General features: G+C 40.3%; 1 protein-coding gene across 1 annotated transcript in view; it reads left to right on the top strand.

The window, feature by feature from the left end:
- Window positions 1–3,358: 3,358 nt before the first annotated feature.
- The window catches only part of HECW1 (HECT, C2 and WW domain containing E3 ubiquitin protein ligase 1), a gene marked incomplete at its 5' end in the record, with an annotated part of 197,544 nt that continues 173,239 nt past the window's right edge, over window positions 3,359–27,663 (top strand). The window contains 2 exons of the mRNA XM_082044587.1: window positions 3,359–3,451; window positions 15,989–16,313. Coding sequence (XP_081900713.1) covers window positions 3,359–3,451; window positions 15,989–16,313 — 418 coding nt within the window. The remainder of the gene's footprint in view (window positions 3,452–15,988; window positions 16,314–27,663) is intronic.

Genomic DNA, 27,663 nt, shown 5'->3' with positions numbered 1-27,663 from the left:
TGATATTTTACTTGGCACCAGAAGTATCTATTTTGCAGCATTTTCAAGTTCATCTGTGCTGATGAATGTTCCCAAGTTTTAAACAAATGCATCTCACTACTACATAAGTGTCTTAACAAATTTTGGGCCCTTATACACAACACACAGGTGATCCTGGAGGTTGTATTAAGTACCTCCCACCAAAATTCCTGCCAGAAATAGGTAGCTGACACAACAGCAAGAAGAAAGGAAATTAACTACCTGCTGCAGCGTATTCAACTGTCTTTGGTGCTTTGTTTCCTCAAGGGAGTCTTCTGGTTAAGATAAGTTGGATCCTTAGTCTGCATGGACAGCTGTATCCAGATGTACCAGAGTGATGCAAATCATAAGTACTTGTCACAAAGTGCTGTCTATTAGGTACAACACCTGCCTTTTATTGACAAAATTAATTGACTGAAACTGCAGCTTTGGCTCTGTTTCTACCACCCTATGTATAGAGGAAGAAAACCGAACCACTGTTTAAACTGAAGAAAGTAATTCCTTGGTCCACTGCCCCACCTCCCCTTTCCTCATTCCCTATGGAAAAACTTGTTGAACCAAGTTTATATTTCCAGCTGTCACTGGACACTGTTTTCTCCTTTATTGCCATTATTAGGAAAAAAAAAACCAGTTTTCCTCTCAGTCTCAGCATGGACTACTTCAGGAAAACCAAACCAGATGTATGATTTAGACTATGGCAATGAACAGTATGCATCTGCAAGGGCATTTACTTGACCTTCCAGATGAGCCTTTTGAGTTGCGTGTAGGCATTTTAGATAAAATGCCAGTATTTGTTAGCGATACGAAGACTTGCTGGGCACAGGGAGTGCAGAACCCTTCCATATCCTTGAGAAGGCCCGAGCACTATTCACGGCCCTGTGTTTAAGTAACTAATTTAGTTTCTTACGTTAGTTTCCCTACATATACCCTCTATAGTCAATAGTCATGCTCCTAGGGGTATATTAGAGCACCCTTTTCACTCCTCTAACTGTATAACCAATATAGAAAAGTTAGCCTCATTCAAGTGCCCAAATTTCAATGCAGGTTGTAAAAGGCTGGAATGAAAAGGTAGAAACACAGCCAAAAAAAAAAAAAAAGGCAAAATTGAAATAAGGTCTCAGTTAGAAAGGAGTTAGTGCTCTAGTATGTGATGGTTCCTGCAAGTCATTTCTGGCTTTTAAAAGATCTTCTCTGGGTGAGACAAAGAACAGCATGTTAACCTTTCACTTTGGATTTAGTCCTTCATTAGGGAAGAGGGCTTACATTGATCAATCACTTATAAAAATCACCTTTTGTGTGAGCTTTATGTTATATTTGGTCTATCTGTGGCCACTATAGCATATGTGGAGTTTCATAGTTTCAATCACCCAAATGATTAAAAGGCAAAAAGATACATTAAATGGAAGACAGATCTATTGGCATTCCTATGCCAAACACCGTTAGTGTAGAGTTGTTACCTGTGGTTTATCTAGGACTCAACATAGAGAAACCTTTCAAACATTCTTTTACAGTGTAGTTCTTGAGCCAAAATAAACAACAACAAAAAAAATCAGTTGTAGGAGTTATTTTTTATAAAACAGCACACATAGGTAGAAGCTGTGCTGACAGCTATTTCAAACCACAACCCATGTATCCGAAATAAAGTGTTTTGCAACCCCTTTGTTTTATACCATACCTCATGCACTTGCATTGCCTTTTCTTTTTTGCTAATGATAACCCAAAAAATGTAAAGAGTGTGTTTTGAACTTTGCAGCTTTCCTTGTGTGTTTATCTGATAGGCAGAAGAGCCAACAGATCCACAAAAATCCCTATGGATGCAAAGGGGTTGGTGGCATGAAAGAAACCCCCCATTTGTCCCATAGACCCTCAGCTTGGGCGCTTGTGGTCCCAGCAGAGGCAGCAGATGGGAGGCAGTGGCGGGAGGAGAGGTGGAGCTGCAAACCAGAGCCCTTGCTCTCCTAAAGTCTTTTTAATTAGAGTAGTATTGGCTGGGTTGATAGTTATATCTAAACAGAGAAATTAATAGATTAATTTCTGGCACAATGCCCTCTTCCTGTTTACGTTGATCCCTATTTCCAGCACCAGTTTAATTGAAGGAACAATTATCTGTATTTGCTTATTATCTGCCAGCCTTGTAAGGGAATAACTATACATTTGGGAAAGCATGAGGGGGGGTTAAGGGCACCAGCAGAAATAAAGATGTGCATGAAGAACCAGCACAACCAAATAATGCTGTCATTCAAGTTATTAGGAAAAGAGCACTTGCAAGGAAATTTGGTGATGAGTTTGCCATTCTTCCCGCTATATCACAGAAGTGGAAGGCTGTGAAGATGTTGCTTTCCATCCTTGAGTGTCTGGGAATTTAAAGGAGCCCCGAATAACCCAGTGGGACACATTATGCTTCGAAGTCTGTTGAAGTCAACAGGAGTCTTTCTATCATGTCCAAGACAGGCGAGATCAAGTCTAGGCTGAATTTACTTCAGAGGAACTGAAAAGTTTTACATGGACCCATACCCATGTGCACAAACCTGGATGTTTGTGACCTCGGAAACAATGTCTGTGCCATGTGCCTTTGGAGTTTTCATGCTGCTTCAAAATCTCTTGGGGCTGTACTGGCCGATATCAGTGAGAATCTCATGGGGCTTTAAAAATTATGAGATAAAAGGCTTTATAATTTCTTTTGGTAAAATACAAATATGCTTTTAACTTTCAGAATTTCCATACTGGTCACCAACACTGCTTTCATAGCATTTTGCAGCTTTGCTGTTGCATGGCATGAGGAAATACTTTGGTTTTGACATGCACAAATATTTTTATTTTACTGGGAAATGTAAGTCTGTTGTCAAAATGTGGCCCATCTCTTTAAAGCCTACAGAGAAGCTGGCTGAAAAGATCCATTATTTTGTGAAATTCTATATAATAAAAGACTAATTAAAATCAATGAATGTTTAATTTTGTTAATATTAAACCATTTGCAGAGTTACTTGCATAATGAAAAAAATAATCTACAGTACTCAGGGAAACTTCTGTCAACTATGTTATCTCTGACTCTTCTGTGAATATAGACTTTAATTGCATTGGGAATCTAAAAATGAAAAATATAAATGAGAAATTTTTTTTGTACTTTGCAATTTAAATTAATCCATTCTTCATGATACTGAGTTTTTACTGCTATGAATTCCTTTGCTTCTTGAATAAAAATTACACACTTGATGCCTCCTTTAACACAGGAGAAAACAAATAACCCAGATTTACTAACCAAGCTAGAAATCTGTCACAAAATCCTTACAGAAAATATAAAAGTGTTTTGTTTCATTTTTAACTAAAATTTTCTACCAGGATGAGAACACACTGGACTCTGCAGGGTGGGCGTGTCAAACTCATTTTCACCCGGGGCCACATCAGACTCGCAGTTGCCTTCGAAGGGCTGAAGGTAATTTTAGGGCTGAATAAATGCAACTACTCTTACATTTATCCAGTCCTAAAATTACATTCGGCCCTTCGAAGGCAACTGTGAGGATGATGTGGCCCCTGGTGTAAATGAGTTGGACACCCCTGTTCTAGGGCAAGATACTAATCAGGAAAAACAGAGCTGGTAAGGAAATAGCGTGGTGTTATATGTTATATCAGGGTCTGTTCCCACTGAAGTTGCTTTGATTAGATTTCTGTTACATTTTGTAATGGCTTTTGAAATACCTATTTTTTCAGACCTGTACACAGGCTGAAATTCCCTCATCTGAGTAATCAATTAAATTGGTGAGGCTATGTATAAATTTTTTTTACAGCCTATCTTCCTGGGCTGATCAGGCTTCTCTGATTGCACTTTCTGTCTGTCCGTCACTCCTTTATCTAGTAACTTTTGAAGCTGTTGGCTGATTTCAAGTGAGATGATTAAGCCCAGATGTCATGGGCTGGGGAGAGGAGGGAGACCCAGGTTGGGGCTGTGGGAGAGGCAGGCAGAGCAGGTTCAGCAGCCGGGACAGTTGCTGGGATTGTTTGTGCCTTTGCTTTAAGTGTTTTTTTTCGTAGAGGAATGGACAGGAAAAAGCTGGGATTTTAGCAGAGAATTGGTGGTGATGAAAGAGAGAGCTCTGCAGGAAAAGAGCTTCATTAATTCCACTGCTAACAGGGCTGTTTGTTTTTGTTTCCAGGAATGCTTTTGGAATCAGACCTGAATATCTTTAACACAAACAATCGGCTTCTGGTTAAAGGTTAGAAAAATACAGCAATCAAGTTAATTTATCACTAGTATTGAGAGGAAAAGTACCAGAAACACTACTATGTGGCCATTAAGCTAATGTGTTACAAGTGATAAATTTGTCAAATTAGTGTCTTTTCTGTTTGCAGGTCTTACACACAAATGAATTCTTGCAGTACTTGAGAGCTGCTAATGGAAATACCTGTTCAAAAGTCAAGCTTTAACCTCACTGACATTCAGTTTCACTACCTTAAGGTTAAGTTGGAAAGCATTTTACGCAGCAAGTGATACCACCAGTTGAAAAGTGGCATCCGTGGACCAAAGCGTGCTTTATTGATTTGTGCACGGAATTGGACAGTAGGTCGTTCTCATTGTCCTTAGGAGAAGAGAACCAAGTCCCATGCCAAGACGTCCAAGCAGGGCATGGCATCTCGCATGGCTGCAGCCTTGCTTCTTGGTCTTTCTTCTGGAACTGAGCTTTAACGCCTGCAGAACGGAACTTTTCTGACTTGCTTACTTGTGCAAGCTTCTAGAAATCCTAATTAAACTGTGGAGTTTCATTGCAATGCCCTAGAACCTAATCCTTGATGGATTTAGGACATTTCCTTGACAGAGGGCTTGTTATCAGAAAAATAGGTTAAAAAATTTCTCCTTTGGGCCTTACTTTAGGTGCAGTGTCAAAAGCTGTAATTATTTCTATGAGGATTAAATGGCAGCAAAAAAGCATTGGGTTAAGTTTAACTAATGGTCCTCATTAATATTAAATGAAACTATGGCTTGAAGCTTCATTTATAACCATTCTTGTGCTGTTGTCTGCAGGTGAGTGAAATGTAATTGTTCTGGTCACCTTTGCAGATGTTCTTCCTCTTTGAAAACACTTGTGAGACCTTTTGAACACAGGACCACAAATCCTTTTGAACTGTATCAACAGAGAAAAAAGTAAATTAGGACCTCACTGAGTAACATGAGCAAACCTACATGCAATTGTGTGATGAAACACAGTGATATCTAATTGTTTTATTAGAGGTGTACTACCAGTGAAATAAGTATGGACGAAGCTCAGGAATCATACTGTCACAATGGGACTTGCCTGTCTCTGTGTGCAGGTCCAGTTTCTCTTGGTGATGGTAGTCAGCAGGGCTTATCTCTCTTATGCATTTATATTTGGTTGGAGGAGCCTGCACCAGTTTGCTCTTCATCTGCTTGATCAAGTTCTCCTCGAGTTGTTCTGTGCGGTTTCAGCTTTGAAAACCTGCTTTGTGCCCATGCTTGTTCTCTAGGGGGGAAAATACTGGGCTACCTTTTATCTAACCTTGGCTAGCAGTTCCCCAGAAAGCCTTTGACATGTAGTTCGGAGTTTTCTTACCATGATCCAGAGGAAAACAGAGTCCCTGAACGCAGCTTCTGTTTTCTCATGTAGGATTATTTTTGTGCCCTAGATAAAACTGCTGCATGTTCTCTCTGTAAAATCTGAATCTTGCTCCTCGACTGGAGACTGTAATACCAGAATTATTCATTTCCTCTTGGGATAGTTTGCCCAGTTTCTTTGCTTTCTCATGAATACAATTATAGTAACGATTTATTATTATTTATACAATCAAAACATAAACAACTTTTAATAAAGATGAAAGAGTAATTAGCACTCTGACTTGGAGATCAGTATCTGAGGCTAGTTTTACCTGCCTCGGAAACTATACCTTGTAGATTCTATCAGTAATATTAAGTTTTAACAGCATTGTGATTATTTTAAAGAATAAAATATTGGATCTGAAGCATTACTATGTGTACGTCAATTTTATTTTGCTGTTTTTCAGTGCAAAATAAGAACTCTTGATCCTCAAAAGCTTTGTTATAATAGATTTTTCTTTAAAACAAAACTAAACACCAAAACCAAAGAAACACAAGCAACAACAACAACAAAAACAGATAATGAACTTTAGATATTTACAGTTTAAAAATTTAGCTACAAAAAATACAGGGTTGTTGTCATATCTCCCCAGGAGTATGCAGACATAAATCGATCTGAGAGCAAGCATGCTTAAATGTGGCAGTTGAACTCTTAATACTTGCAAGCAGTTTTCATTCTGCCCTCCACTGACATCAGGCAAAATCCATGCAGTAATGATTAATATGCTTCAGTTCCTGAGGTTCCAGTTTAAATCAATGAGGTGTTTATTTTCTTTTGAAAAATAGAAAAATGTGTTGGATTCTGTTATTATAATGGCGTAGGAAAAAAAATTCAGATATCATGGTCTAAAAATATTACTATATTTTAAATTAATTGTAACTCATCAAATGACATATTTGTTACTAGGTGTTGAGATCTCATTCTAAAAGTAATTACTGTGATCCCTGTCCTAGAACGCAACTTGCTGGCCTACACTTTTGATGTGTTTTCCGACAGAATAAGTGGTAGCATGGATGATGATGCTTGAAGTGTTTTAGTTAAAATATGAACATTTGGTTTTCCAGGTCTGGATGAGCCCTCGTTGACTGTAGCTGTTGACATCTATATGGGTTTTCCTTTGTTTTACAAAGTCACTTTGTTGCACATTGAAGTCAGGGGGAGTTTTGCCTTTAATTTCCTCAGAAGCAGGATCAAGCACACTCAGCTGCATGGCATTTCTGTAGTTGTCTGGAGGTAATATGATAATAACAGGAGTTTTGTAGCCAATTGGTTTCAAAATGTCAGGTAATATTCTAGGCCTTGTTGAAAGGTAGAAAATGGAGCTGCGGGCATGCACTAAAGCTGGTGTCTTGTTGAGAGACTGGGTTATTGCAATGGCTTGTTGTTGTTTGTGTAATTGATCAAAGGAGTGGTTGATGTAGGCATTAATACTTGACAGCCTGCTAATACCTGCCTGCCTCCCTGCCGGAGGAAGTTAAGGTACTGACACTTGAGATCACTTTTAGTGAAATACAGGTGGGGTAAGAAGCACAACAGGGTGCAGGGGCATTGAATGAAGCAGGAGATTTAAAATGTTCTCTTCTGTGGAGTGGGGGTCAGCCACTGTGGGCAGCTGGAAGCAACCATGACTGAAAAGAGCCTATTTCCATCCCTCTTGGGTTTTGTGTTTATTGTCTTCGCATGTTAATCCACTGCCTGTCCTTTGGCTGCTACGGTAAGTGATGCCTTGTGCCCTATCCCTTCCTACAAGTGAGGGGAGAATGGTCATATTGACGAGCGAGGAGGAGATATGCCCTGAGAATAAAAAGGGATGAGGAGGAGAGGAAGGTGCACAGTCACCTAGGCCATGGTGTGAGGAATGTGGCACAGAGGAACAGGGACCTTGCTGACAGCCTGGAACAGAGGAAGGCAAGAGGGAAACCACACACAGCCCTTACAGGGAACGGTGCTCATGGTGTCAATAGGAGTTTTACAGGTCGCAGCAACGGTGAATGTCTTGTGGTGTGTGTATATGGATCCGTCTGTGCTGCACACAAGAGCGTCCAGGCAGAGAGGGAAGCGTGGGTGGTGGGAGTGCTGCAGGGGTGGGCCCGAGCTCTGCAGGTGAAAATCCTCTGGTACATTTGCACACGAACCTTTCATTTGCAGTGATTCAAACTCATGTCTGGAGGGAGGTTAATAGTAAAAGCTTAACTTTTGGTATCTGTGATTGCTTGCATTCTGTTGCCTTTTTGTGTGTGTATTTTATACATAACAAGCTATGCCTGATACCTGCGTAATACATTAAACAACTCTTTTGTTCTATCTGGTAGCAGTATACACTACGAACATTGTTTTTTAGCAAAACAGTTGTTGTGGTGGAAGGTGTAATATGTTCCTAATGGTAGAGAATTATGTTTTTTTAAATAATCCTCACATATCATAAGAAATTAAGATTTTTTTTTTTTTTTCCTGCAAAAAGTTTTCAGATGAGTCTTTGGACTCTAGGGAAGAGACATGGGAAATATGGGACTGCTTCTAAGCAGAGAAATGACTGTACCTGACAGTTCTGGGAAACGCTGCACATTACTGGATATCTTTCTGCAAATCATATTTACATCATGTTGAGAAGTCTCTTAAATTTTGCAAGGTGTTTTTGCAGATTTTTCTGTAAACCTCTGCTATTTTTACTGGTATTACACTTTTGAAAATATCTGTACATAAAGTGTATACAGTATACGGGATATTTTATTTTCTCTGCTTTGACTTTCTCTGGGTGTACCTTCTAGTTTGCAATTTTATAGCTGCCTAGAAAATCAAACTGTTTTTAAGTAATCAGGTAGTATTTTAGTACCTTTTTTTTATGTGCCTTATATCTCTGTTTCACATGCTTGAATGTACTTAGAATACACATTTGCACAGTTACTTTATATAATATAAAATCTTACAGCTTGAGAGGTTCATACTCAGGACTGGCTCTTTCCTATCTACCCTAACATGCCTAACCCAGGATCCCAACTGTCATCGACCCCTTAAAAAGGTGTTGAAAAAGGTGGAACTGAATCCTCTCTGGGAAAGCCTTACCTGGGTCTCAGTCTTTTTCAGGAGGAGCCTTTCTCTTCCCTCTAAGAACACAGGGACTCTTGGGAACCTTCATTTTTAAATTAGGTGACTCAAGTACTCAAAGCTTGAGCTGGATGGATCTGGGCCCCTGGTAATGCTATTAAAGACATTGATCTTTTGCACGGGCAGAGCACTTGGAGAACTGAAGTCACTGGTTATAAAAATCCATCAGGTAAGAGACGTCTATTATTGTTTGCTGTGCAGAACCTGATACAGGGCATCCAATACAGTCAGTAGGAGCATCGGTTGATCTCTTCCCAGAACAGCAACACTGGGTTTAGCCTGCAGAGAAGTGTTGCCCTGTTCTTACTTCCTCCCTCCTAAAACCCCTTTGTAGTAAGTCACATTCCTGAGAGACCAGCAGAGTCCAGCTGTGGAGTGGCCCTGATGAATGCAGTGATGATTCTTAAATAGATTGGTGTGGGGCACACAGGCTTTTTGGGAGAACTCTCTGCTGAGAGTGATGCTTCTCTGTTTTAAATAGTGGATTAAACCAGTACCACTGCCTGGTGCAGAATGATTGATTTTGTTCTTGTAATGATTGCTGTTCATGAATATTGTCCTTGGGTTTGACAAGACGAGGAGTGTAGATAGTCTTTGGCACCGCAGTCACTAGGACTATGTGAAGCTGGTGTGGTCCACACTGGCCATTATGGACACGAGAATGCTTGTCAAGAAGCGTGTGCCATCCTGCCAATGGGTGCTTCATCTTACACCTCTTGAGAGATGGTCAGTGTCCTCCCTCTGCCTGGCACTGCAGCAGCACTTCTCTGCAGGCTTCTGATGTTTAAAACCAGCCAAGGAAAAAATACGGATTTCCTGTTATACGCACTGGAAAGCATCAGCAAAGGCAAGTGTTGTGGACTTCGGAGTGTTTGATAGTAGTGTGTAAGAAGATCCTAAGGTTAGTTCTTTAATCTTGGGGCGTGGAAAGCATGGATTGAAGCTGGGCAGCACTGTCTTGGTTTAAAATGTTACCATATTGACCCTTTCATTATTTCCTTATAGTTATCTTTTTGAGATTTTATATTCAGGCCATACTGCATGTTTACCTGTTTTTTATACCTGAATATATCTTTTAAAATATTGACAATGTTTTCAGATCCCATTTTCCCTTACAGGTAAGTCTGATTTCTCATCCCTTGCTGTGCCAAATTGCTGAGACAAGACTGTTTTTCTGCTACTGTTTTAAGATAAATTAAGAAATTAATTTTGTCCATAGCTGCATTCTGTTGCAGAAACTGTGTCAATACAAATGTGTTGAATATAAGATTGTTAATTGTCCTTAGTTAGGCTTAAGTAGTCTACAGTGTAGAAGCTTGGAGTGATCTCATCTAAAACTGGTAAAATGTAATTTTTTTCAGACACTTGTTTGGTTTATATGTTTACAGGAGTAAAAGTTTTCATTATTGGAGTCATTTAATTGGAAATGTGATGTGTATATTTTCAGCATGCTCTCTTGGGGTCAGTGGACGGCACTCTTTTTTACTTCCAGAAAGTGAAGATAGAAAGCATTGCTAATTTTTTCCTTTTTCTGAACTCTAAGAATTTCCTTCCAATCATTGCCACATATTCCATCCTCCATCTCCTTCTGCCCAGGAGATTGTTAGGTGAACTGCTCTTAATTGTATATTTTCTTTGTAGATGCGAAGAGTACCTTGGTTTACTGTGCTCCCAGCTTTTGCTGCCTTATGACTAATAGGCCTTTATCGGGAATCAATGCCACCCACCCGCACCAAACCTTGCCAGGTTGACCTTGAGGTGAACTCGTTCATTTTGTTTCCAATTCATCCAATGATTTGCACATCACTGAAGCAAAGTTAAATGTAAGAGGATACATTAATACAGCAGTACAGCTAAACTGGAAACACACAAAGGTCAGGAAATGGAAAAATGAACCACCTGGTAACATCCATTTGCCCTGTTGCTGGTGTATAATGGCTTTGATTTCCAATTAGTGTTTATTATAGGCATAAATATATATATTGTGCCATAGATGTGCAATATTGAGACAAATGCACTTCAAGTTCTCTAGTGTTACTATGGCATGCATCCCCTTAAAATGTTTGCAACCTTCATTTCAGTCTTGACAAGAACAGTAGTTTCATCTATTAATATGTACACGGTAATGTCTTGCAGGGAAAAGGGTGCCAGTAGAGTGTGGAAGCCTGCAACTCTCTAATGCTTTTAAATCATTCCTTTGAAGCTCTGATAAACCATTCTTGTGTTTCTTAAATAAATGGCCCAATCCTGTAAAAGTTCTCTGTGTTCTCCAAATCCTTGGCTTCATAGCAGTCTCCAAATCCAAGCTTGACAGTTTTCATGTTTTCAGCAAGCCAGACACTGAACCATTTGGAGAAGATTTTGTACAACTCCTTGCACTACAAGGCCTTGTTTACTGGATTTGGCTGTACTATAAGCTATGCTATAAAAATCTTTGTTGTGCTAAGAGTTATACTAACAATTCTACCAAAATTCAAATGTCCATAGGGATTTTTCTCACATGATGAAAACCAAATAAAAATAGCTGTGATGAGTGGGAGTAGGGGTGGCATTTATGATGATAGCTGAAACGGTAACCTTCATTATAGCTTACTTTTAAACTGTATTTCGTCTTACACCTGTATTACCTAGCATTTTGTTTAGCCCTTTGTACTGTGCCCGCAGTGATGGAAAATGCAAATGTTTTCTTGGACAGTTTGCTGTTCAGGTACCACGTGCTGTGTTAAGAGGACTGTCCCTAGGCAAAAAGGAGGGAATCTATGTACTCTATTTGCCTTTTCCTGGTTCTGAGTTTGACAGAGGGAGAGTGTACCCTCCCTGAAAGCTGCTGGGTGCTGGCAGCTGAGGAACCCTGCGGGCTACAGGTTGTGGGAGCAGACATGGAAAAGATAGAGAGCAGGGGGCCTGCAGGTAGAAGGGAGATGAGGAGGTTGCTGGGAAGAACCTGGAGCGGATCCTGCAACAAGTCTCCAGGGCTAGGAAAAGCAGGAGAGTTTGCTGTGAGGAAGGACTTCACATTGCTGCACTGAGGGCAAGCCTGGAGGGGCAAGTCCTACTCTGCAAGGAGCAGCAGTGAGATTCATTCTCATATCTTTTTGCTTTTACCCAGGTTTTTTTAGTCTTCCACCCAGTAGGGCTGAATTTCCTGATCTTCCCTGATCCTAATTTATGCTTTAATAAAATGGTTTAACATATTGAAAGACCTTTTGGTGGGCTCACCTTTATGTTAAAGGTCTGGCTCAGGAGCTCTGGTTTGCAGGGTCTCATCATATCACCTTGTGATGGCTGTAGGCATTGCTGCTTTCCTGCTTGTCTTTCTGGCCTGGCCTCAGGATTTTGCTCTGGGTGTTCACAACCTGGTTGTGAGTAGGTTTTAAAAATCTTTTCATTTTGTCTCTCGTCCAGTCAATTAAACATTTCATATAGGCCATTACTACCTTATATTTCTGGTAGTACAATATCCTTGTTGATACATATTATATTACCTTCTTGAAAGCCGGTCAGAAGGCTTTTGCTGTCATAAATTCTCACTTTGACCAGGGTACCCTAGATGTTGTTTTTATTTATTTGTTTTTTTTAAATCTGTCTAGACTCCTTGTCATTACGAAACATATAAGCCTTGCAAATGAAGGCTAAAAGCTTATCAGGAGAACCTTAATTTCTGGTGGAGCAACAAAGAGACTGACTCCATATCTCATTTGCCTATGATATCAGATTTGTCTACTGGCTTATTTTCAAATGGATAAATATACTGTGTCCCAAGCTTCCCACCATACAAAGCTGCTTCACTGTCTTTCTCGGTACTTGCTCTTGAAATTCTGGTTGTGATGATGCTTGCAGACATCTGAGTGACTACATGTGCCTTACTTTGAGCCCATTGTCATGCTGGCTAACATTGTCACCTTGTTCCCTTTAATTTCCTCATCTGCCAATGCTCCAGTGATGGGTTGTATTTCGATTGTATAGTATGTTTGGTATGGACAGTAATAGACCATTGTACCACCATCCTGTGCTGCACAAATACATCTTCTCTGCCAAAGCAGCAATAGGAGATAACTGGTGTCAGTCCGAATATCTAACAGATAGCTCTTAGTTGTCAGAACAGACAACTGAGCTGGATCCTTGCAAATGCTTAGCTGGGATCTATCTCTGTATTGCTAAAGCATCATATATCTTTTTGGCATGATTCAAAATATAATAATAAAATATAATTTAGAAAAAAATCCCTAACATTAAGCCCTACAGCTCTTCAGGAGAAGATGGAGGGGTTATTTGGCACAGAGGGAAAGATTGACTGTAGAAGCAGCTATGGAGTGAGCCAGGAATGAAGAGGGATTTGTTTCTGTTGACAACCAGGCTTGAACTGTTGTTCTGTTGGGTGTTCGTTGTTGACGTTTTATAATTTACACTGTATATTAGAAATGAGATTGTAGCTTAATGTGTATAGTATACACACCTCTGCAAAGGCATAGAGAGAATAAATATGAATCTTAAGCCTCTAAAAAAGATTTTTATATACATAGGGTATCTATGATGGATCAGATTGCTTCTACAAGGCATAGAGAGGAAGTATTTGCAATTTTTTTAAGCTGTCTCACTATGACTGGGGCTCTATCAGCAGGCCTTGGGGGCTGCGTGCATGCTTTAGACAGCTGCATGGAAAACATGCAAAGCTGGTAATAAAATGTGGAGTAGCTACTTTTACTGACCTCTTTTCTATTTATTCATACAGCTGTGTTTGTATTTTGATGCCATTATTTAATCCAGATAATTATGTGTAACTGTTGTCCCATTTGTTTGGTATTTTTTCAGTTTGGGGTTTTTTTTTTTTTTTTGCACATTAATGTGTAGAATCTGTGCTGGAGGTATGGGAGACTCAGATTTCTGGAGACCATGGCCTCTTCTGCATTACTTTCAGATTATGCCATTTGTTCCACTGGCATCAATATACAGGAAAATGGGAACTTACAGAATTAGAACATAGTGATGGATTTACCATTTTCACTAAAACTGCTTAAAGTCATTCTGAAGCTGAAAAAATTAAATGTTTAAGTCTAATTTAATTTGAAAGTATGCAGTTAATTAATACTCTACAACCATTAACATTCAAAAATGAAAGTATCTGCAGAACCACTACTCCCTGGAGTAATTTGTCACCAGAAATAAAATGCCTGCCTGGAGTAGCTTTTGGATAGCACAGTATGAGCTAAGGAGCCCATGTTAATAATACAGACTAACCCAGAAGAGTAGTCTTGAATTTCTTCATGTTGCCATCTCACCATTATAAAACTGATAGTAGTTGTCTCAGGTACTGTTGTGACAGCAGCTGCCTTCTTTGCTAAGTGACAGAAACTCCCATCAATTTTTTTGAAATTACTGACTGGAGTGCGGTAGTTGCGCATGTCTGTGAGTGCTTCCCAGATTAGAAAATGTTGACAGCATGTTAGACCCTGTTTTTTGACGAAAAACGGTGCGTTTTCTGTTTACAGGGAATATCTGTCTTTATATTATGAAGTGAACTCTCCTTCAAACAGTGAACGAATGTAACTGTCAGAAAAGAAGCAGCAAAGACATAAGATGCGTAGCAATTGCAACACCGTGTGCTTCGTTCCCCCACGTGCTTCCTTCCTCCTCCTATTCCTGTTCCTCTGGTGTAGCCTTTTGCATTATTTGCTTCAGTCTGGCCAGCACTTGCTATAAGGTGTGGCATCCTTGCTGGAGCTATTTTTGCTATAAACCCTGTTTAATGCAGTAAATGAGGATTTGGGTCATTGGATTGTAAGTGTTGTAAGGCAGTATCTGCAAAGGGACAGTATATTCTAGGGATACACAAATATGCCAGCTGAATTTTTTGCTCTGTACAGCTTTTGTGCAATGGAATGTGAAGACACAATAGGTATCTTAATTATTCTATGGAAATTGGTATTAATAAACAATTTTTTTTTTTTTTTTCAGTACTTATTGTTCTCCTGTGCTACCATAGCCTTAACAAAGCCAAGGTTAAATAACTGCTTGGCTGGACAAAGGAGCTGTGATTTTCCTTCCGCTTAATTTGTTTGAGTTCAAGAGGATGATTTGACTTCTGATCGTGTGAAAAGCATTTTATAGCATACTGGAATGCTGTCTGGTTTTCTATCTAGCAGACTTGACAGCACGGTTGGCAACAGATGGATAATGGAAGGCTAATGAATACTGAAGAGCTGAGTGACTGGAATAGCAGAGCTGCAGGGAGAGAAGAGGGAAAGCTGGGAAAAAAAGAAAAATGGAAAAAAAGTAAAGAGCACAGGATTAAAGAATAACCAGTATTTTGACCAGTATCAGGGCATGTCTTCACATCAAAATTAACCCCAGTCATAACTTAAGCATTCTCTGCCAACTCACAAGAGCTCTTAATTCATGCACCATGACACATTTTGTACAAGTACTCAGTTTGCCTCGAGGCAGGGGGTAGGTTGGAATTTAAATATTTTTTCAACTGCTAAGATGATGACTACTCTGCAGTAACCTCTGCAATTCCCATTAATTGTCAGGTGCATTCCCAAGTTCCTGCCAGACTGGGTGTGCATGGGATCTCACCCTCTACTGCAAAAAATGGAGCAGAGTAACAGCATTGGAAGTTACCAGGGGTACTGGAGACACTGCAACACTTAGTTTGTATTTACATTTCAGTGAAGACATCTCTATTTAGGTAACAGTGTAAAAGGGATAACCATTTTCATGGCTCTTGGTCTTCAGATCTCTAGTGAGGAAGAACAACTCTTCCTTGTTGCTGATCAGTATCTCCAGATAGGATACGGTCTCTGAGGCGACTGCACTTTAAGGAAGAGTCCTCTGCAAATATAATGAGGGAGAGGACTTATCTCTCAGTGTCAGAAGTGGGAAGACTGTCTCCTGGTGTTGAAAATGAATGGCTCTCTAGCAGTCTGATAGTTGTTATGTTTGTGTCTGGATGCATGCATTAACGTGGAAGAAGCCAGCTATTATTAATTTCCTCACACACTGCTAGTTGCGGCTGAGCTTGGTGGCATACGCTTGCTTTACACTTGTTTTCACGGTAAGAATTACAGAGTAGGACTTGAGTTAGCACTATGTTTCCTGCTACACCTTTTCATGCCTCCTTTTTTTTTTTTCTTGTAATGCCAAATGGAAAAAGATCTGCTCTATTACTTTCTCATTCTGATGTGCTACTATTCCTGAGCTTTAACATCACTAAAATATGAATCGTACTGTAAATACCATTCTTTTATTTTTCTTCACAGAATCTGTACCAAAACAGGTTCTTGGGCCTGGCAGCCATGGCGTCTCCATCTAGGAACTCACAAAATCGGCGCCGGTGCAAAGAGCCTCTCAGATACAGCTATAATCCGGACCAGTTCCATAACATGGACATCAGGAACAACTCCCATGAGACGGTCACCATTCCTAGGTCTACCAGTGACACGGACCTTGTCACTTCAGACAGCCGGTCCACCCTGATGGTCAGCAGCTCCTACTACTCCATCGGGCATTCACAGGACCTGGTGATATACTGGGATATAAAGGAGGAAGTGGATGCAGGGGACTGGATTGGCATGTATCTCATAGGTAAGTCCCCCTTACCCCTTCTCCTTTGGGTTTCTTGCTGCTTTTTTTTTAGTTGTAAGCATTGGGGTAATAAGAGCTAATGGTACTAATGAACTAATACAGCTCCAGTGAGTGTAGTCTTCAAATTTTCTTCTGCTCCTGAGTTTCTGGTTATAGTCCTGGCCCTCACTTTTTCTTTAGTACAGATATGAGAATGCTTTCTGTTGAAAGTTTATTGAAATTTCAAGATATTTTCATTTTAAAGCCATTTGGATTTTGGGAAAATACCTGCTGTATGAAAAAAGCATAATATTTCCAGGGTTTCCTCCTGTGAGTCCTTGAGTAATCTGTGACAGATGAGAGGTTTTACTAGTCAAGAATGTGAATCATTTAAAAACCCCATGAAACAGAATGACTTCTCATACATAGCCAAAGGATATTTTGATATGAACAATAATTATAGACTGAGGCATTCTGGCATTGTCCCAAAAGGTTTTTCTTTTTTTTTTTTCTTTTAATGTATTGAAAGCTATTTTAAGCCACGTACATTAATGTATTTTTGGCATCTCCATATACTAAATCAAGCCCTACATATGACTAATAAGAAATGGTTTCAATGGACTTTTACCTGATTGTTTCAATTCTGTATAAAATTAGCATTTTTTTAACCAGGTTTGGTTTCTATGGAAATAGTCAGTCCTGCTGCCTAGACTGAAGTCACTGTTAATCTTTGCCTTCTAGTAAGTTTTGGACATGGTAGATCAGTTTCAGCCACATTCCTCTGTGGATTACATATCTTAAAAATATGAAATTCTAAATGTTTCCTGAAAACCAGTGGCTTGGTAAAGAAGATAGACTCAAATTGGTGCCCCCATGAACGGAAATGAAGGAGTGAGGGATCTGGACCAGCTGGGTCATTGGGCTGAGGCCAGTTGTATGCAGTTCAACAAGACCAAGTGCCGGGTCCTGCACTTGGGTCACAACAACCCCAGGCAGCGCTACAGGCTCTGGGAAGAGTGGCTGGAAAGTTGCCTGGCAGAGAGGGATCTGGGGGTGTTGATTGACAGCTGCCTGAAAATGAGCCAGCAGTGTGCCCAGGTGGCCAAAAAGGCCAAGAGCATCCTGGCTTGTATCAGGAATAGTGTGGCCAGCAGGACTAGAGAAGTGATTGTGCCACTGTACTCAGTGCTGGTGAGGCCAGACCTTGAATGCTGTGTTCAGTTTTGGGACCCTCATCATAAGAAGGACACTGAGGTACTAGAGAGAGTGCAGAGGAGGGTGATGAAGCTGGTGAGGGGCCTGGAGCACCAGTCTGATGAGGAGCAGCTGAGGGAACTGGGGCTGTTTAGCCTGGAGAGGAGGAGGCTGAGGGGAGACCTTATTGCTGCCTACAACTACCTGAAAGGAGGTTGTAGCATGGAGGGTGTTGGTCTCTTCTCCCAAGCAGCAAGTGATAGAATGAGAGAAAATGGCCTCAAGTTATGCCAGGGAAGGTTCAGATTGGATATTAGGAAAAAATTCTTCATGGAAAGGGTTGTCAGGCATTGGAACAGGCTGCCCAGGAAAGTGGTGGAGTCACCATCCCTGGAAGTATTTAAAAGGTGTTTAGATTAGGTTCTCAGGGACATGGTTTGGTGCCAGAGTTAGGTTATGGTTGGACTCTATGATCTTAAAGGGTCTTTTCCAACCAAAATGATTCAATGATGCTATGATTCTAAAATTATGCCTATACCTCTTTGGATAAGCGTACCTAGCACTAAGCAGATATTTTAGTTCCTATGGCAATGTTTTGTCTTGCCCAAATAGAAAGCTGAGCAAAACCAGGTAAAGCATACAATGTTGTGAGATGGGCTTTTGGGGCAATCATAGGGGGCATTGTAGGGAGCTACAGTGTTGCTTTAGTGGGTACAACCAGAAGGGTCATATTCTGAGGATGTTTGGAACACAGATGGTGATGCAAGAAGGGGCTGGATGGGTGATCTGAACGTGTAGGGGAACCCTGGTGGCATGGTGTTAAGCACTGGAAGATAAGTTCAGTGTATTGGAGAGAGTGCAATAAGGGGATCACTAGGGTGGCTCTTCAGGACCTGGAGGGAAAGGAGCGGGGTTACCGTAAGCCAGATTGCAGTACTTGTTTCCATGAGTAACCGTATAAAATACCCTGCTTTGAAAATAAAATTAGGCTTCTGAGATTTAAAATCTTTTTGGAAGAAAACAGAGACTGGATTTAAAACAGATGCTCTGAAAGCAGTCTGGTTTGTTTGCCTTAACAGAGTTACTTGTGTTTACAGCTAGTTTTGCAGTTGAGTGTTTTACTGGAACAGATGAGAAGGCACAGCGGCACTAGGCACTAAGAAATACTCTAAGCCTGTTCCGTAGTAACACAGGCAACTCAAGAAGGACTGTATTGCTTGAGTAAAGAGGCGAAGAGTACCTCTGGTGGTCTGGAATCAACAAAAAGTCCACAGAGCTGTTTCACATTGAACTAGTTCAGCCAGGTTCCATAGCTCAGACGCTGTATCAAGGGCTCTGAAGACACATCCTCCTTTTTTTTTTTTTATAGGTAACCTTAATACATGAGAGATTAACCGGGAGAGAAAAATCCACCTTGTTACTCATGCGTAATTTATTGTATCAAACAGGATGTTGCTACAGACACCCCAGTAAATTAGAAGTGCCAATTGTGAAGTGAATCTTTGCCCTTGCTGGCTGAACACCTGGTGTTAATGTCAATAGTCAATGGCTTGTTCCAAGTAATACCACTGCCAAATGAAAAATGGATAGTGTGTCCAGCCCTCAAGCAACCAACAGTTGACCCTTGTTGTCTTTGAAGGTTCTTTGCCTCCAGCCTCTCAGATTATCAACCTAAATAACTGAGGAAATAGCAGACAGCAGCACCCGTTGTTCATTTTTTCTTTTCCTTTACGCTCTTCCCCTTCCTCCCTTCCCAAAACTTAATGTAAGGTGAGATTTGGCGTTTTGATTCACTTAAAGAAGGAACATGGGAGACTGTGAAGAACACTTGACTTTTATTATGTGTTTGACACAGAAAACACTTGGAGTGTTGGAAGGTGACTGGCACTATGGCTACATCTACATTAACATCGTAGAGGGAACTGGTAGGAGCAGGTCTGTAAAACCAAACAGCTGCTGAATAAATTTTGGAGGCTTGGCTTTAGAGCAGTCTCAGTCTGGCAGACTGGATGCCCTTGAGTTGCTGTAGTGCATCTTTCAGTTTAGCTTCACCAGGACAGGACCGAGTTTGTGTGCCCAAAGATCACCACATGGTCTGGTGGTGACAAAGTGGGAACAGCTGGAAGGGTCATTCCAAAGCTTGCTGCTCACCTGAAATAAAACATTGATACATCCTGTATTTCAATGTGTGTGTCAAATTTGTAGGGGTGGGAGATCCAGACATGCTAATGGATCCTAATGATTTGTGTGTGCATTTGCACAATTTTTCCAAGCCTGCATTCCTTTTAGAAAGGAAATGTACCTGGCCTTGTGGGTATGACCTTCACGACGTAAACTGATATATGACTGTGTTTTGAATTAGCAGCCAGGATGGAACAAGAGAACCAAAGAAACTATGAGCTTTTCCCAGTCTGCTCAATAGGGGATTAGTGTTGAAGCCTATTATTGCCACTTGCATGGTTAACACTGTTAACTATTGCATTGCTGCTGGTCACTCTTGTGGTTGTATGAAAACCAGCTCATGGACACAACCTAATCCTTTTTGTGATTCTTTGGGCTGGTGGAATTTCAGCTGAAAGGTTTGAATGTGGTAACACTTCAATATTGCAGCGAGTCATGAGAACAATGAGAAATTATTTGTGTTCTTGGGGTATCAGGCAGTGTGGTGTGGATTTTCTCTGTGTGGGAACATTAGAGTTATTGTTTCTTATTTGTCATGTGGGAGTTCCTGGGCATCCCAGGAGGGGGCTATACAAAAGCAGAACAGAAGGTACTTCTCACCTTAGAGGAGTTTAGCTGTTGCAATTGTAGTCGTCTAGGAAATTTCTTCAAATTGTTTTGCATGAGTGTTGGTTTTGAAATGTGTAAAACTTAGGCTGCTCTCACCACCCTTTCTATCACTAAAATTTCAATGATGCCAAATAATTTGCAGACTTCAGAAAAAAAGATGGTTCAAGTCTGGGGAACAGACTACAGATGATGTAAAAGGCTTGCAAAAGTAAAAGAGTAAAAATCAAGTAGCTTATATGTTTTCATGCTCTAGGGCAATTTGGGATGCTATTCAAAGGTTAAAGTAGCCTGAAAGAAGTTGAGGGAGTCCTTCCTATAGGGAAATTCTGACTGGTTGCTCCTCATGTGAGAGAGCTACAGCTCCTTTTATCAAAAAGTATCAGTTTTTCTTCTCTTCAGTTTTTCTCCTTGTCAATTCCCGTGCACATTCCTAGGGGTGACCAACTGGGAAACAGTCTTTGTAGATGCAGTTAAAAGCTGGATTTAGAATTGGTCATTAGAGTTAATTTTTGCTCATGGTCTCACAAAATGGTCAAGGCAGCCAGTCAGTCTATTGTAAAACAGTGTAAAAAAATGATTCTTGTTTGTCTCATGGCAAAAAATAGTATTGAGAATATCCATCCTGTAGCTGCATGAAAACATCCATACACACCTACGTGATTATGATGAAGGGCCATAGAAAAATTCCTTAGTTGAAGGGAGGGTAGTAAATGTTGGCTCTGTTGAAAAATAGATGTTATTACTTCAATGTGTTTTAAGATTAGCCATGGTAAGATGACAAAAAGAGTAGGAATTGGAAGAACAAACCTTCCTAGATGTTTGAGACTTATTTTGCCTTCAGGAGTAAGAATCACATTTCATTCCTGCCAGGCTGAAACTCTAGAGATGTTCTAACTTCCCCTTGTATACACTATATATCAGCCCTGAGCTATGCAGGGGAACATCTAAGTTCTGTAACAATTCACCTGAGATGTGCATTTGCCTTCCCTCGAGATAACTATAGTATTGTGAACATCAGCAGTCTTTCAGAAATATATCCACGATCAAAAAATACATGTGAACACTCAAAAGATTTATCTGAGAAATTTGAACATAACACAGCTAGCTCTGTTGCTATTTTAAAATCTCTGGAATTTGAGTTTTCCTTGCAGAAAAGATATGTGTTTAAAAAAAAAAAATGCACATTGGGAAAAAAAGTGAAACCAAAACAAATTTATGAATAATGAAGATAGCGTGTTTGTGTATTTTTTAAAAAGAACTCCCATTTAGTGGCTACTGTGAGACAGATGGAGTATTTGCAGTTATTTATCTCAAAGTTTTCTCTTTCTCTCTTACCTGATTTGTTAGTACTATTTGCTACAGTATGAAGCCTCTTAGATAAATGAATATGGACTGCTGGCAACTGCCTGTAGATAAAGAGCTATCTAATAATTACTGCAGTAGCATTTTAGCTGCTACTAGATTTCACTTCTGTCATCATCTCCATATCTGATGTAGAGCAGCTAATGGGAAATGTTTAAACCAGACTACTGGAAGAATCATTTGCTCCAGTGTCTGTGGGATGTTGGGAATTTATCAGGTTTAACATTATACTCTTGTTATCCATGTGCTTTTTTCTTTTGGCATTTCTGTATGGGAAAGCAAAACATTATTAAAGGCTATTTATTAGAAGTTTCTTTCATACACAAATCTTGTAGGGTCCATTTTCCTGTCCATATTTGGACAGAGTAGTTTTGACAGAGTAGTTCCTTGCAAATTCATACAAGTAGGAGTTTCTTGACCTAATTAGCGAGTGAAGTTTAGCTTTAAACTAGCATATTTTCCCCCTCTGTTTCAGTCTTTCATGTCATTTCTCTACCAAAAAGGCAATTCACTGTACTCTTGCAAATCTAATTTTTAAAGCTGTTGGTTAGTAGGCATTTAAACAGTTGTTTAAACACTTTCCAGGTTGATTTTAAGCTTAGAGGGCCTGGTGTTGCTGCATTGCTCACTGAGGCAAGTGAAAAGATCTACATTTTTCCTGATGTTAGACTTGGATCAGAACTTGTCTGTACATCTGTTTTACCAAACATCCAACACATACAAGGAGAAGGTGTCACAGGTTGCCAGCAGCAATGGGAAATGTTATAATAGGAACAGTAATGTGCATCTAAGGCTTGGAGTTGTGGGTCCCTATGTTACAGCTCTAATCCCCGATTCAGGCTCTCTCTTCATAGTATGCCTGCTTAGAGTGAATTTTGTTGATGTTTGTGTCCTGGGGTTACCCATCTTCCCTGTCCTTTCATGGCCTTTGGAAGAGAACCTTGCTGTGGTCTTGGGGCTTCTCCTCAGCAGGTCATCTTGTAGTTGGGTCTCTTGCCAGGCTGGGCATGGCAGCCATGACTGGCCGTGATCAACTCAGCAAGTTAAGTTTTGTTCAACACATCCGATTCTGCTCTCTGTGTAAAACATTAACAAAGGTGGCCAGTGACCAGACAGCTTTCGCTAAGCACTATTTCAGGAACAAAAGGTGTCACTGGAGCAAACCTGTTGTTAAAAAAACAAATAAACAATTAAACAACAAAAACCCGCAAAACAAACAGACAAAACCCCCACCAACAAAAAACAACCCAAACAACAAAACCCCCAAACAATAGAAAGCCTACACAAAAGCTGAACAGAGGTGGTATTAGGTATTGTATGCCTTGGCAGATCTGTTAGTGCAATGATATCGTTTCTTTGTTCCAACCTGGCTTGCCTTCACCTGGCTGCTCTTGGATCCAGTGAGAGTGACTTCTCTTTATCAGGCCGAGTCTCTCTCTGCCTTTCCCAGTTCTGTATCTGGTGGCCCACTTCAGCCAGATGAATCCAGGATATGCTGTTTCCAGACCCACCAAGTGTGGCATGAAACACAGTTAGCTTTTGCCTCTGTTTCATTCCTTTACAAGTAGATACAGTCAGCACTTAAAATGTGAGAGTCTCTGAATATTCCCAATGTGTATGGCTTCTGATCGATTCTCCCTTTCAGTGCTTCACAAGGTTCACCTGTCATTTATGTGTTGTTAATGTTAGTGGCAATGCAGTAAAAAGCTTCTGTAGAGGGGTTAGTGCAGTGGTGTGCTTGATGGTCTTTTTGTCAAGGTAAAGCAGTTCACAGACTGCCAGTTCTTGTCCTTAAATATTTAATATGTGGTGGAGGTGCTTAACTGTGTACCAAAATATTCCTGTTTTCGTTTGGTATTTCTCCATAAAATAAAAGCTGTGATATTATGAACCGCTTTCTAGGTAAATGGGTGGAGAAGAGTTTTCCACTTGAACTGTCATCCTGAATATCAGGAGAGGGAAATAATGCAGACAGGGAGTACAGCAGCCTCCTGCCTTCCCAGTGATTTCCAGGGTCCTTATGTCTGCGGATAAAACTGCCTCTGTGCTGTGCAAGGCGGGGAGACAATATCACCATATAGTGCAGATTGATAATGAAGCCAGTAATGATCACCCACTAAAGCATTTCTGAAGAAATCAGTCAGTGGGGGATATTGGTGCACCAAAAGCCAGGTTTTGGCCTCAATCCTGCAAAAGCTGCATAATCCGTGCAGCATGTTCAGACCATTGACTGGGTAGAATCAATTACGGCACAAACAGTGGACAGCACAAGCATAAAGTTCTTGGCAGGATAAGGCTTAAAGCAGAAAGTTTTGTTCTGTAGAGGTTGTCAGGCTAGCCCATGTGGAATTTGAAGGTTCAGTATCTGTTTTTTTTCTCTTAGTTTTCTAAACCAAACTAAAGCATTCCCACTCCTTAGTGTTTTCAACACTTAAACATGCTGTTCATAACATTTGAATGTTCCTGTGCTACCCTTCGCAACTACTGTAATGACTGTGTATGTGTTTAGCTTTTGTAATCTTTCTCATCCATTTATCTCTCCAGCCCTACATTTTTTCTTCACTGAAGATCTTCCACTTTTTAATAGGCTTGTAATTGAATACGATTTTTCAGATAAAACCACTACAGGTTTTTAAGAGATTCTTTGCACAGTGATGCTTCAGTGCACTCATATGAGTCATGTTTGGGCTTTGGTTTTGGTGTGATTTTTGTTGGTTTTGGTTTGTTTGTTTGTTTTCTTTCTGCTGTATCAGATGACAATTGTCTGTCTAATTTACAGTCTGCTGTTATGTCTTTCAACATTGCTATAAGCCCATTTTTCAAATACTGGAAATTATTTCCCCCTTATTTAATGAATGTTGTTAACCTGGACAAGTGTCATCCTTGTTCACATTTCAGATCTTCCCGTGTCCCTTTATATCATGTCTTTATACTGCCTTGGGCTTGCAGCATCTCTTATTTTAATATCTTCCAGCAAATCTCATGGGTGCACTGTTTTCTCCTAATCCTCATTTTCCAAACTGCTCTGTAACCAGTGGGGAGGCTTCCACTGACTGTGACAACTTCAAAACTGTCATTGTTTTAAAAAACAAGCAGACAAAACTCTTCCTTGTTGTACCTTACCACACATTGTGTATCTTCAGCTTTTTAGTACGTACTGACCATCTTTGTTTGGATTTGTCTTTGCCGTCTTCAGTTCTGTGTGCAAGCTGGCTGTGATTAATTGTGGAGAGGTTTGTGCAATGCAGAGCTGAATTACATTCATTGCTGTGCTAAAGCCCAGATGTGGTCCAGCTGCTGCAGTGGTGAGAATATGGATGTGCAGGAGCTCTAAGACAGGAGTCAGGAATATGCTGGGACAGGCATAGCTGAAGCAGCAATGAGAGCTGTGTGGATACTATCACACTTCTAAGTGTATGCAGAACCAAGTGACAACTGGTGTTACTAGATAGATGCCCATCCCACTGCAACCTAATATCTGCTGTGGGTGTTTTACCCCCCATAAGCTGTTACTGCCGAGCTGCAGCTCAGTGCTTCGCTTTCCTCATTCTGTCTGCCTTTTCAGCAGCAGTTACTGGAGAGAAATAGATGACTGATGGGTTGTGCCTGGAGCACAGATCCCAAACACATCAAGGATACCATAGAAGAATAGGGATCATTGCTGTCAGCTCTCCATTTAGCTGGTAGCTCCAGGCTTGCAGGGAAGGAGAGGGAAGTCCCTCAAGTGACAGAGCTCAGACTCACAGTGTGATTAGCTCAAGTGTGAAGAGGGCAGGACAGTGAGGATGCACTGGATCTGTGGTTCATCTCCAGAACCTTCTGAAAAGCCATAGGCATATCAGCCCCAAGATTTAATAGGGTCTCTGTAATTGACAGTCTTGTTTGCTTTTTTATTGATATTGGTGTAATGAAAGATCAGAATGATACCTCCCAGCAGTAATTTGGAAGCTGCTGAAGTGGTAAACGTACATGGCTCTGAAAGTAAGCTAGATATTCCAACGTTAAGTGTTTTGCTGGAAGTTGTAACTCCTTGGTTTTGAGAGTGCGTGGCAGGTGTCCTTTGGGTTTTATGTGCAATTCTTTCTGCTTCAGATTAGGTGGCTCAGGTTTTAAACCTACCATGCCTACCTTTCCATGTGCCTGGAGCAGTTTTACTTAGGACAGCATCTTCTGCCCTCAGCGACCAAGAATTGTTATAACTTTCCCAACTTTATCCCTGTTTTATTACCATTTATGTTCTTTCATCTCCCTATTTTCATTTGGTCTTTCTTTTGTCATGTCTTCCTCTCACTGCATTTTTCCACTTGTTCACATTTTCTCCCTCTCAATTTACTTTAACTGGATAGGGGGTTAATTTTTGTGGGATTCAAATGGAACCATGTACTTGAAACAAAACACATGAATAGCTGTTAGATCAAGGATTGAGCTTTCAGAACCAACAAAGGATTAGTCCCTTGTTTTCCAGAACTCTTCGTCCTAAGAAGTCGTAGAAGGAGGGGTGCTAACTGCAAATTGCAGTATATTCATTGTCTGTGGCAGAAATTGGCAAATGAATTAACAGTGAAGTTTCAATCGGTGTTAAAGCTGTATGTGTAGCTGCTGACGTCAGTGGAAGTGTTCTTATCGACTCCTATAGTGATGGCTGTTATTTGTGATATTTTTTTTTACTATGGTATCTGTGTAAATAAGAAATTGGTATCTGCATCTTCTGCGTGTGTTTCTCATTAATAGCTCCTCTCCTACAGAGCAATGGCCACTTGTATTGTACAGCTCTTTGGAACCATGGTTTCCAAGGTCTAGGTTTTGCAATGCTAAAGGGTTGCAAAAGGAAATACTGGCATGACCTGATACAACTCACTACGAGCTGCACTTATGAATTGAAGAGGCTGTTGTCATCATTTTGTGTTCTTCAAGTGATAAATTAGGTGGTAAGAGAAGAGACATCAGAAATAGGAAACATATCAATGGCTTTCACTTGTATTCTATTGCAAAATTATTTTATTGATACTCTGTGCTTTGCAATGTCCCTTTCCTGCAACTTACCATGCAAATTGCAAAACAGATCAACCAGAGATTGACCTCTTTGTACAGAAAATTATTTTTAAAAGCATTTTGCTAACTATGTTCATAGACATACATATTGGCCAAAAACGATTTTAAATTTCAGTCTAAAGCAAATTTGTTCAGCTAAAGACTATAAGGCCTTCTGTAATTTCAGGAGTACAGCATTTCTTATTCAGAGGGGATCAATACATGAAATGTAGCTTCTATTTTTACACCATAATTACATTAAGTTTATAGAAAGCAAGTGTTGTAATATGTGTTGCTAAATCAAATTAGTGATGGATAAGAGACTGGAATAGTGTACCAAGTTCAGGCACCTGTCTGTGTTCCTGCCTCATGTTAATTATTTGCTTCTTTGAAGGTAGCCCAGGTTGTTCTTAAATGTTGCAGTTGTTATTCTTGGAGAATGTGGAAAGACAGACTGATCATATACATCAGCAGAGTACTGTTTGAGAAGGGAGAGTGGGTTTTTCATTTCTGCCTCCTGAGCAAAACCAAACTAATCAAAAGGGTCACCTAACTATTTGTATTTGAACTCTGTCAGTGGTTCTTAGGAAGTTGTATTGGCTATCTTTTTGCTTCTCTGTGGGAATTTCAGGCAAGCTTTCAAATAGCAAGGTCCTGTCTGTTTAGTGTAGGTTTCTGACAGCACTTGAAGTCCCCATTACGTTTTTTAAAGATCTTTTTGAGAGGTGGCCTGTATCAACATTTTCCCTAATTCCTCTGAAGAAGAACATGCTTTTGTCAATTGGTTACTGTCTTTCATCTGAAGGATAGCTTTCTTTGGTGGCCATGGTTATTTATCTCTCTCTATACATAGCGCTTGTGAAGTATATTGGGATCACTCAGCATGGAAGTGACAGCACAGAATATTTTTAGCAGTAAAAGGCTGTGCTTGGAGGTATCTGGTTTGGTGGGAACAAGCAGTCTGTCAGAACTGCTGCTGGTTCCCAAAGCACTT

This window comes from Streptopelia decaocto (assembly GCF_964273445.1).
Source record: "Streptopelia decaocto genome assembly, chromosome: 2".
Lineage (NCBI taxonomy): Eukaryota > Metazoa > Chordata > Aves > Columbiformes > Columbidae > Streptopelia > Streptopelia decaocto.
Note: the sequence above shows the minus strand (reverse complement) of the source record. Positions and strands in the feature narration are given on the sequence as shown.